Source organism: Chamaea fasciata, unplaced genomic scaffold (assembly GCF_029207755.1).
Source record: "Chamaea fasciata isolate MVZ Bird 193981 ecotype frontalis unplaced genomic scaffold, bChaFas1.0.hap1 SCAF_7, whole genome shotgun sequence".
Classification (NCBI taxonomy): domain Eukaryota; kingdom Metazoa; phylum Chordata; class Aves; order Passeriformes; family Sylviidae; genus Chamaea; species Chamaea fasciata.
This window is the reverse complement of record NW_027094092.1, coordinates 27,619,243-27,631,783: the sequence shown is the minus strand read 5'-3', so window position 1 is coordinate 27,631,783 and position 12,541 is coordinate 27,619,243. Positions and strand designations below refer to the sequence as shown.

General features: G+C 41.4%; 1 protein-coding gene across 1 annotated transcript in view; it reads left to right on the top strand.

The window, feature by feature from the left end:
* RGS6 (regulator of G protein signaling 6) overlaps nt 1-12,541 on the top strand; it is a 265,768-nt gene that overhangs the window by 155,105 nt on the left and 98,122 nt on the right. Inside the window, exon 3 of the mRNA XM_066188182.1 lies at nt 5,015-5,114. Within this exon, the coding sequence (XP_066044279.1) occupies nt 5,015-5,114 (100 nt within the window). The remainder of the gene's footprint in view (nt 1-5,014; nt 5,115-12,541) is intronic.

Here is a 12,541-nt window from a genome sequence, read left to right as displayed (position 1 = left end):
AATGCACAGGCACACCGATAGTGTCAGATGCACTTATGGGAGTAAGAGTTGGCACTGTGAGAAACAGGCTCTTTTAAACTTGTATTTTAATGAAAAGATCAAATGTGCTTATAATTATTGCCATCGTGCTAACTGATAACAGACTGATCCTTTGCTCCGTGTACCATCCAGCTCCCCCAGTATGCATAAGAGCTGTCACTGGCATGCTCAGAGAGGACCTTTGCAACTGCACAGTGCTCTCTCTAACCCCATACCTTTAATGTTGGCACTGATGAGTGCTGCTTGGAGACTCTCCAGCCACAGGTTAGCTGGTGACAGGAGTCCCCAAGGGTACAGTTGCTGCTGTGAGTAATCAGACAGGCACCTGGTACATACTGAAATATTCAGAAATAGGCAGCAGGAGCTTTCCTGCAGGGTCTGAGGGAATATGTACATCTAACTCAGATCCTAGAAAAAGGGCACTGTTTTCCTCAGTAAATCACAAAATAAAATGGCAAAATAGGACTGTGAGGGCCTGTGACATCATTATGTGTCACTCAGCCACAACTGAGTGTGTTGAGCCAGGGAGTTCCATTAGCTGCTGGTGGTGCTGCTGAGTGTGGAGCTGTGGGAGGTGTGAACCGGTAGCTTTTCTTCCCCACGTGTAACTTGCCCTTCCCTCAGCACATCACCTTCAAGGCCAACCTTGTCCAGGGCTCAGCAAGGCTGTGTGTGCTAACTTGCAGCAGAAGGGGTGCCTGCTTTACCTTGGTGCTGGGAGAAAGAAAAGCTACAACAAAGTTGAGAGTTATTTTCCCTCTTATAATGGTGATGGGATGTTGGGTGACACTGACCCAAAGTTGCCAGACTGTGGTTGTTACTTTGGTTGTTGTATTATGGCTTAGTTATTCTAATGCATCCACAAATGCAATCTTTTGTTCTGTTCTGCCTCAGAAAAAGGACTTCTTGTCTTCCAGTCACAGACATCTTGGCTTTGACAGAAATTCAAGGTCTTCTACTTTGTGTCTTCAGCCTCCCTAAGCCAGCAAAATGCTGAGAGTGGAAAAGAAGGTCTAACGAACACTAGCAATATATGCATTAAATTTCCATCACACTCTGTGTAGCAGAATATGCTGGTAACCTCTCGTAAACTACCTGCAGTAGTTTATGTCTCCACTAATGTGTTCCTGAAGCCAGAAGCCCTTTTCAGTGAATTGAGAGTGGGATAATGAGGAATAAAAACATCCTGGATAAATGTAGGGAGCAGACTTGTCAGCAACCAGTCAGGAGGAAAAGCAGATCCAGTTTGTTAGGCATACATTATGGTGTGTAGCTGACAGTGACAGGATGAATTCCTCTGACTTTCTTGCGGAGATACTGACCCAGAATCCACTTGGATGGAAGAATAACAATTCCCTTTACAAAATCAGACTAGATTGAAATAGCAGTGATCCCCATCACAGGAAAAGAAACCCGAAAAGCATTGGACGTTCTTACCATTACTCTTGTTGGGCAGAAATTAGTTCTCTGAAGCTTGCTCATTTAGGAGAGATAAATAAGGAATGCTTTGTTGCACTTTTTTCTGCCTCCTAGCCTGATGAAATGAGCTGTCCAAGGACTCTCATTCCCTGTGTGCAGACAGGGAAGCCTAAGGGGTATTTAATGACATGCAGAATCTGAAGGGAAAGTCATTAACACTCCAGTGTCTCGGTAACCCTCTTAAAAGTTAAGATTAAAAGCTTTGATGAAAGTGACCTTCACACTTCATGATCCCTGTTTGCTTTTCTTCATGCTTGAAGCTCTAGTGATCACTTTTTTTTCCTGCTTTGTCACTGTAGCACTTATTTTGTGAAATATTTCCATAGCTCAGCAGGAATTTGGATCCAGGGTGGTAGTATCTGCAAGCATTGGGTGGGTGCAAAATAAAGGCTGGTGTAAAGGATCACATCTTCTCTTTGTAGTGAACTGAACAAAACCTGGAAACATTGTCTGATACAGGTTTTTAATATTTTAATTAAAACTTGATTATAATTTTAAGAAAAAATAAAATTATCATCAAATGTTTCTTTGAGTATGCCATGCTGTCCTCTTCGAACAGGGCAGAAATTTGCTGGAGAGCACAAGAAAAACGTGTTGGGAATGGAAAGAGTATATACAACCAGGGGCTTGTAATCCTGTGGACTCTTGCGCAGCAGACTGAAAATTCTGGGCATGCTGTTGGAGGATGACATGTGTATTCATGTCTGGATCAGTTGAGAGGACAGGAAAGAATGGAGGTGTGGCATTTGAATAGAAAGGGAAGGAGAAAAGAAACATCCAACAATTTGAAATAATGAGAGCAGTAAGTGCCAGTAGTGTAGTTAGGCTAGAAGACAAGAGTAAGAAGGAGCCTTTTGGGAAGGAGTCATCTCTAGGGTAGCTTTGTTTCTTTTTTATTTAAAAACGCAGTATATATTTGTAATTGTAACTGAAATTAATGGCCCTATTTGAGACACCAGTGCCTGCCTGATTGATTGAAAGAGGGAATAGTTTAGGTAAAAAACAACATATCTTTCTTTTAAAGATAACTGAAGTTTTATTTTGCTTGAAATTTAACTTTTCTTGTAGTGTTAATGACATAAATCATGCTGGTGTTCCTTTAGTTTATAGTGGGCAAAAGAGTAAAAAGTTTATTTTCCTGCACTGAAGTAATTATTTTAGCTCATTTTTCATTCTGAACTTTTCATATAAATAGAAAAAGGGGAAAATGATTATTCTTATGATTCTTGAAGCCCTGAAGTGTTCCTGGAGACATGGGGTACTCGTAGCACATTTCAGAGTAGTTTCCTCCTAATACGCATGGAAAAATCTTTCTCTGATGTCAGCTACAATACATAAAGACACATAAGTAGTTGGGAACACAGAGGGTTTTTCATTGTCTTGCAGAAACAGTTCTTAGTCTGGCTGACCTTCTTGGATGAAGTCCAAGACTCAGAATGGAGTCAGGCTCTTTTCAGTGATGCCAAGCAATAGGATAAGAGGCAATATGCAGAAACTGATGCACAGGAAGTTCCACCTGAACATGAGGGCAAGCTTCTTTACTATGTGGGTGACTGAGCACTGGAACAGGTTGCCCAGAGAGGTTGTGGAGTCTGCCCCAGTGGGGATATTCAAGAACCTGGATGCAATCCTCTGCCATGTGCTCTAGGATGACCCTGCTTGAGCAGGGAGGTTGAACCAGATGTCCCACAGTGGTCCCTTTTGCCCTGACCCATACCAAGATTTTGTGACTCTTATTCCATGCTTTGCAGGGAGGGGACTGAGCTGCCCTGTTGCCCATTCGGTCTGATGTTGGAGTGCTATAGCCTTGTAGGTCTGGGTTGATAACAAGTGATGCTGTCCAGTTCCTGTCAACAAAATGAAAGGCTTTTTGTCTGTCCACTCTTTAGCAGAGCAGTTACCTCTTCAGGTATCAGACATGAGCAGTTACTTCTCTGAATATCCTCAGACTGGAAAAAAAGCCCAATGCTTTGATGAGCAAACAACTTTGCGTAAGGCTCTGGCAAAAGGGAAAAGTGGTATTAATTTTCATAGTGTTTTGTTTGTGGGGAAAGTATCATTATTCTATCACAAATTAACTGTCTAAGTACCCAAAGCTCTTGTAATATATTGAAAATGTCAGGATATTTTCATCTTTGTGATTTCATTCCCACTGAGAATTTGTTCAGGATGTGTTAAATTAAAAGTAATATATAAACAAGGTGTGAACAGTTTAGTTAAGTGGTAACCTGAGGTTAAAAACACAGTGATCAAATTCAGTGCCTGAAGTTGGCAGGGAGATTGTCTTACCACCTCGGGAAGACTTGAAATTAAACTTGTTTTGAAATGTAGGTGTTAAATCTGTGAAAAAAACTTACTTGCGTATGTAAATGAAGTGGCTTCCCAGAGATGAGGAGAGCATGTTGAGCTCTTAGGCTGCCTTTAGGAGAGAGAGGGGCCATGCTCCCATCATGTAACCTCTCTGCTGCGGTTCTCTTTTGTAGCATCTGTGAGGAGGAAATCTTTAGGTAAAATCAGGGCTGTGCTCCCTGTCTGGCTGCCCTTGGCCACCTGTCAACAACAGCGGGTGGGGCTGTGCTGTTGACTGCTTGAGCTAACAGAGACAACAGCTTTGGGTTTATTTTTGTTGGGCTTCTGAGATCTTATTAACTTGAAGGGAGGTTTTGGAGATACCGAATTTCTGCATTGTGTTTATGTTCAGCTTTTTGTTCTCCCTGGCGTTGTCTTAAAGTAAGTGCATGGCAAGTAACGTTAAAAGGAACAAAAATCCCTTCTCATTTCAGAGTAAGCAGGAGGATTAAGCTCCTTCCCCTGGTGATTGGATCCTCTGATTGCCATGGCTTTTGAAGTTGATCGTGTATCTTTCTCTGTGTGGTAGATTAGGTGTGTGCCCGTGAACTAAAAGGTAGCTTGGCTTGGAAAATCCAAGGAGTTTTCCTCTATAATCATTTCACTTTTGTTTGGTTTGTGTGCTGACCATGGGACATGTGGCATTCTAGCCAACAAAACAAGGCAGGGGAAGTCCTCCTGAAGCTGTTCCATCTTAGACTCTCTGCAAGCCATAGGAGGTTGATGACTGTCTGGGACACTTTGGAAAATGGATGTTCTCCCAAGGTTACAGTATTGAGAATTCAAATGAATGTGGGAGCAGAGGGGAAAGTGGACTGGATGTGAACCTCCTTAAACTTCCTGAAGTGCAATCCAGTTCATCTGTGGTGCAAACACCACCTTTCTATCACTCCTGGTCAGCAAAAACACAGTTGCAATTGGATTGTCAGTATCCAACCACTGTCTTCAAAGCTAGTCTATGTTGTCTCATGTTTTCTGATCTCAGAGTTTAAATTTGGGCAGGTAGCAGTGTCTCTACCTCCACGTTTGTGCAGTAATACACAATATTTTAAGCCCATTTTACCAGCAGGGCTCCAAAGCACTCATGATATATGTGATAAAGTCACCATTTTGCATAAACCACGAAGTCTTTGCTTTCTTTTGACAGATTGAAGATATTGTTACGAGAATGCAAGATGACAAAACAGGTGGAGTTCCCATCCGCACTGTCAAGAGCTTTCTGTCCAAAATCCCCAGCGTGGTCACCGGTAAGAACTGCAGTTGGCAGAGAAGAGAATGTGAACTGGTACTTGCTGGCTCTAAACAAACATACTAAAGCCACAAAAAAAAAGGGATGTGAGGAAAAAATTCCCCTTTCTGCTTAATTTTTCTGTATATTGTTCTGTTACAGGCTGAAGTATTGAACAAAGATTCCTTAGTTCTGTTTTAGTAAACAAGCATTTATATTTCTTTGGGGTGAGTTATTAAAAAATGTTACATAGTTTTTGTGGCTATCAGAATATCACCAGTCAGAGTTGTTCCCTATGACAGGGGTAGGACAATCTTAGGTGAGAGGTCAGGAAAGAAAGTTGAAATTGTTTCCTCACTCATACCCAAATATTCTTACTGGACTTTGATCACCGGTAGAGGAATGTGAAGTACCTTTTATGCATGTGTGCTGCTTTGTTAAAGCTCTGTGTACAAAAGTGTGGATGGTGCAGAAACAGGGAATCAGAGTACAAAACCATCGCTCTGTGTATTTCCAGAAAGAGCATCTTCCAATGCAACAAAGACCTCTGCCATTGATACATGATGAGTTTATTTAGGGTGATGTAAATTGTACGGAGGATTTGTACTTCGGTTTCTGGTACCTGTTTTCACTGACTAGTAGTGTTCCTGAAGGTTCCTGGGGAAAACAACTATTTATCTGATTTGAAAACTCATTTCATAAGCACAAGTCTGTAATACAGAGACTGGGTGTCTTAAGATCAACTCAGCTAAAAGAGGTTTCTGATATTCTGGTTAGAATTCATGGCATTAAAACGGTAATTGCTCTGGTCACCAAGCCACTGTGTGTAACTCAAAACGAAATAGGAGACCTCGCAGCATTTTTAAACCATGGTTTAACAGCTCTCTGGCATGATGGAAAATGCTCCCTTGCCCTTAGTTCTGGAACAGTACCTGCAATTGCATTGTCTTGAAATGGCTGGTTTTCACAACACAGGGAATTGTAAAAAGATGAAGATAAAATAGGAACAAAATCTCTCTCCAAAGCCCATAGAAATTCTCATTTTTGGAGGGGAACAAGCTTGGTACCATTTCCTTCAGGTGATTTGAAGGCAGCTCCCTTGTGACACATGAACAGTTCATGAAGCTTCTGAGTTTGAAAATTATGAGAAAATAACAGCCCAGTGGAGAGCCCAAAGTTTTCTCCATTTGCTATTCATTCTTTCAGATGCACGGACCTGCTTATTTGCAGACCAAAACCAAAACAAATGTATGTATATTATCAGTGATTGATTGTGACAGACAGGTGAAGAGGCAGGAGCACCTGCATTTGAATGGAAGCCAAGGACACTGGGTTTGTTCAGTCTGGGGAAGGAAGAGCTGAAGGGAATGAGAAGCTACAAAGACAAGGTCAGATCCTTTCTCAGGAGTGCATGTGGAAAGTACCAAAGACAATCTACACAAGTTGCAGGAAAAGAAATCCAACTAGATTTACATATAAGAAGAAAGTTGTTCATGGTCAGAGCAGGTGAGCATGAGCCTAGTGTCCTGGAGGAGCTGTGGAACCAGTGATTTGCAGCAGTTCAGAAACCCCTGGGCCCAGCTGAACTGAGCAATCTGACCTAACTGTGCATTTGGCCTTGCTTTGCATGAAGGTTTGACTAGACAACCTTCAGAGAATTCTCCCAGCCAGAATTACTCTTACGGTCACTGGATACTCAGTTTTAGTGCTTGTCTAATTCCACACAATGTCATGAACACAGCAGAAGAATTTGTATTTTCAAAAATGTTGTACCTCCTCTTGGGAAGAGCTCAATTCTAGACCATGGCATTCTCACACACTTTTTATTTCTACCTGAAAAATGGAACAGCAGTGCTGAGATGTGATTTTCTTGGCAGGCTCACAGTGACTGTGATTAACAGGGATTTATTTTTGCTTGACACTTCTATTGTAATTGCTTCTCACAAGAGAAATATAAAATCTTAAAGGAAAAGAAATATTACAGGAGTGCCTTGGTGCTCCAAACAGGCAGCTCTGTTTATAGTACAGCGAAGTGGGTGTTTGATTTAAAGTTTGAATACCAGGGAAAGAACTGCTTGTCTCTGTTTTGCTTTCATCTGTCCTGATGCCTTAGGTGTGAATGAGGTATTGGGTAACACAAGGAGAAGAAGCCTCAGGGAGTTATCAATAATGGTCCTCTCTTGACAACAGAGATCTGGGAAAAAGGATGAAAAAACTTTTTTTGAATGTATGATGAGTGTGTGTGGGGATGCTGTGCCAAAGACACATTCCAATCTGCTCTGGAAGTAGATTTGCGTATCCCCTTCCCAGTCTTTTGGCTCAAAGTAGGTCAGTCAAAGGAGGACGCATCACACCATTATCTTCTCGGTTAGGTCTTCACTTTCACAGGCAAGCCATAGAGAATGAAAGGAGGATGGGACCAGTCTGTGTGGCACCTGTGTGCATGTGTCAGACACTGTCCAATGTTCAGTTTAGAGTATGGAATATGGAAAAAATGCCTGAGGGCAGATTTTGAGTGGTGCTGTGATCTGTGCCTAGAATGGGTTGTCAGCCAATGCATGTAATGGCAGCTGCTGCAATAAATGGAGTTGCACATTTCTCTTCTAGTGAGAAAAAAATTTCTCACTAAAGCTTTTGTTTCTGTAGATGAGTTGTTAATTCTATTTTCCCAGTCATCAGACTCTTGTAGGAACATCTCATTATACTAACCAGCAACAAAACTGGCTTTCCCTTCTTCTTTTCATATAATTGCATCTTAAAACTAACCTCACTTCTGTTAGGAGGACCAAACACATATACTTTTTTCTCCCACTGGTTCAGACTTGGTCTTATACAACATTGCCAAAACAAGTCAGAAAGGAGTCAGTGCTGCAACAGCAGAGCTTTCCAGTACAAAAAGCTTCCTTCACGCTTCCCAGTTTGCCCCACATTCCCAGCCTCATTGCAGATTCTCCTCTTTTGTGTACTGTCTGATCCTGTGTATCAGCATCTTTGCTATCATAATCCAAGGGACACGTGCAGTCTTAAATCTTTGCACTCGTCTGCCTTCCTCCCAAAAGGTTTTGATACAGCTTCATTCTGATCCATACCCCCTGACTTCAAGTGTGGCCGTCCCCAGAGCTCCATTTTGAATGATACCACCTTCTCCTCCCAGCAGCAGTCCCATGGCTGGTCCCTTGCTCCCGCATGACTCCTGACCCTCACCCTAGCACCCCCTTGTCTTCCTGCTCTGCTCCCAGCACTGCCTCCGTGGCTGCGGGTGGATCGATGAGTTACGTCCTGGCTGTACTGGCTTGGATTGAGTGCTGCCACACAAGCTTAGTGCACACAGTCCTGCCAGTGCATTTCACTCCTGTCCTGCCATGTCTGTCTTATATAAGCCCTGGACCTCTCTCAGCAGAAAGTGCCAGTTTTACTGAAATGTGCCAGATGGCCTGTCACTACTTGAGACTCATGAGCTAAACCAAGTTTAAACTGCTGTGTGTTTCTGTCTGAAGAAGCCAGCATGGGTCTTGGCAAGTGCCCATGGAGTTGTCCCAGAACACATCAGAATGTCACTTACTCAAAGAAAATGCATTTGGCTGGAGTACGGAAATCCCACGGCGTTGTGAAAGAGAGACTTTATTATTGATAATGTTCCCTGATGATGTAGTTCAAAATAGACAAGTTCTGCTGGAGAACTTTATATACTCACTGAGAAATTAGTTCCCTTGGGGCCAGTCTGAGAGTGTTGCCATTTCCCTTCAGAGGAGCTCAAGCACATCTCTCATCCAGATACAGCAGCCAGAGGCCCAAGGGAGAAATAAGTTCCTCATGTCCAGAGTTTGAAAGGCCCCGTTCAGGTGAACTATACAAAAAAAGGGATTGTTTTGAACAATACAAAAAAGATTGGCAATGGTGGCAAGAGCCAGCACCCAGAGGGCAGGCTGCAAGGCTGTATGCTTGACCAAAACATTTGCTTTCTTAATGCTTCTTTTCAGGGGTAGGACTTGCCTTGGTGCCTTATGGAAGCTGCTGTCAATGGGACCAAAGCCTCCATGAGCTGACTACCAATAGACTGGCTTCCCCAGGCTGTCTGTCCAGCTACTCGCTGCAGTGTTTTCACTGCAGGGCTGAGTGTGATACAGATTTCCCTCAGCATATGTAGTTTTGTTCTAGATATTTTGTCTTTCCCCTGTAGTTCTGCTTTGAAAAATAGGACACTTGAAACATGGTATTGACTCTGTTTCAGACAGTTAATCGATGTAGATAGTCCCAAATCTAAACCAAGTTCAATCTTCTGCTAAGCATGAATTAGTCTATTTAGTTAAAACAAGCAAACAAAAAGCCACCAACAGACAAAAAAAATTCCAAAATTTAAATCAATATCCAAACTAATTCTGGGTGTTTACAGATTTGTGAAGGATATAAAGAACTCATGGGTTAAAATTGACATATGTTTATATATGCATACTGTATAATTTTTGATGGTTTTCCACATTTCTAAAGAGCAGATGCTGCACAGTAAATTTAACAGTTTAGCTATTGCTTGGTGGATACTGGCTTGCCAAATAGAGGTTGGGCAAACAAATCCATTTATTTCTCATAAAAAAATCAATTGTTCTGAGCAAGTTGCATTTAAACTAATTCAAGTCAAGACTGAGCTTCTTCACAACAACTTACATTTCCTTCTTTTGTGCATCTCTTCAAATTGCACCCAATGGAAATATAATCCCTCCATCCCTCAATAAGAAGTCTAGTGTTTCAAAGCTGCCATGAATCACACAGCATTAGACATGTCAGCAATTACATGAGTAGTGCATGTCTTGCAATTTTTTTTTCCCCTGTATCTTTCTCTTAAGTTCTCTGCCTGCCTGCCAGGAGACAAATTAACCCAGTTAAGGAGTCAAACTCTTATGCTGTCTGCATCTTCAGCTCCCTCCTCCCTCTCTTTTTGTCTGTAACTGCATCCAGCTTCCTACCTTTCAAATGGTGAGAAGCATGAGGGAGGAGAAGATGAAAACCAGCTCCCTGAAGCGTAGCAATTTTGTGCCTGTTGCAAAGATGCAAAGCAACACCTTGTGAAGCAAAACCTTAAAGGATTTGATTTCAGAGGACAAGGGGGATTACATGGTCATCAAAGAAATAAGAGAAATCAATCAGAATTAACGTTTTAAACAGTGGATATTTAATTCATCTCTCTGTGCGTCTGCACATATGTTATGCCTAAATACATGTAAATAGTGTGCAAGTTTTGTTAAGAATAAGCCAAAGAGTGGTAAGTGTTGCATGCGGGAAATAGCCAAGGACAGGTTTGTGCATTTGTAGGTGCTGTGCAGAGCGAGAACTGCTGGCGTTTGTGTATCACTGCCCTCTGCCGCAGCCAAGCTACAGTTCAGTTCACATCATGCAGCTGCTCACCTTCCTCACAAGTGCTGTGTCTATATTGTGCTCTCCCAGCTCAGGGGGAGTGCATGTAGTGTGTTTTGTGTCCTGCTTGTTCCATAGCAGTGGTCGTTCTGTGCTGTGTGGCATAAACCCGGCCCAAATACTGGGGTATGTGTGACTTGACAGCTACTCTGGGCTTGGAGATGAAGGATGGTTTTCATAGCTGGCTGTTGATGCTACTTCCGTGTGTGTCATTCATAATTCTCCATCCTTTTTAGGACTCCTCATCTCCAAAAAAGCATGCTTTTACATCACGTGAAGCTTAAATATCCCATAAAAATGTGTGCTTGCACTATGGGATGAATTCTAAATGATTAAACAAAATTAACTATTAAAAATTACCAAAATTGGACACTCTTCATAACTATATTCTTTCATATGACAGCATTTGAAAGTAGTTGCACCTGAGATGAAAAATACTGGAGGAAATGCACATTACAGCATGGGGTGCATTAAAATTTGGCTTAGGCTGCTGAAACACTTACAAAACCCATCCTGAGGCTTTAGTATTATTTCAGTCAATAAAAAGGTATAAGTGCTAAAAGCCCAGAATATTATGAGAACCTAAACTTCCATACATTAGAATTGTGAAGGTCCTTCCTGGTCCTGCTTGTCCTTGCTGTATTTGAACCTCTGCATCTGTCAAGTGAAGCTATGATAAATCAGAAACTTAAATAATTATGCTGCTTGGATATTCCTGTGGCCAAGGAAACTACAATGAAAAATCACCCAAATCACCAAGTGATCCATCATTCTGCAGTGGCTTGTCTACATTTTCTGGACATGTAGAGATGATATCAGAAGGGAAAGTAAAACCAAGACAACCTTCCAGCCATGTGGGCAGTAATTAGAACACAAAATTACAATTTTTGTTATGGACAAACATGATTATAAAAATTGCTGAACTGGAAAGCAACAAATGAGAGCTATGAGCCTGGAACAAAGCAGAGCTATTAAAAATTGCTTAGTGTTTTTCTCTACCAAAATTTGCTTTTAGGACTTTTCAGTCTTTCAGTTGAAACTAAAAGCTGGAATAGAGGTAGATTGCATGACAAATTACCTGTTGAATTCCAGTGTTTAGATGAATTGGTAATTCAGCTACAATAACAAAAAATATTAGATATTAAGAAGGGTCTTGTTGCTGACTGCAGTTTTATTCTGAAACACAGCATTTAGCTGATGGAATATTGTGGCTAATGAATAAAGCATTAAAAAGAAAAGTCAACGGTATTTCAATGCCTGTAGAAATACATAGGGATGAATGATTAATGCTTTTCTGCATTCATCTCATCTTCAAAAGCACAGCTTTATTACAGAAGGTTGTTTCCAGATCTGAATGACACAGCAAAAGAGCAGAGATTAATTATAAGAAATGTGTGGCTTTGGTTTTTTTTTTTTTGGATGGGAGTGTTGAGTAGACTGCACTCAAGCTGCAATACTTCACCTCTCCTGTCTTCTCTTCATAGCAACCTGGGAGTTGTGTGGTGAAGGATCTAGCAACACGGTTTTGTTTTTTCACACCTCTTGCTTTGTTTCTGCCCTTCCTCCAACATTCCTGTGGGCTGCAAAGCATCAGATTCACAGCACAGCAGCTTTGCTCCTGCTGTGCCCGAGAAGCCACATCCCTCCGAGGAGCATGTGGGGATCTGACCCTTCGACAATCCAGTTTTAACTTCGTGGTAGTGCAAAACCAACAATATATAAAAGCACAATGATAATCAATAGCAATGTGAAGGCACAAATCTTTGAATGTAGATTGACAGCCATTACTTTGAATCTGTTGCTTTAATTCAATGCCATTCCAACCGTTAGAAAAATAACCAACTTATAATATTGGGTGAATACATCTGCCTCTTTATTCCATGTATAGGTTTTCTTCATTGTTATCTAGCATTCTTTGGCTTTTTTAAGTCAACATAATTTTTAGGGTATTATTTATTGGGCAGATTCTAACTTGTATTTTAATTAAAGTTTATTTTCCAAAAAACCCCAAGAGTTTCTTCTAGGATTTAAATTTCC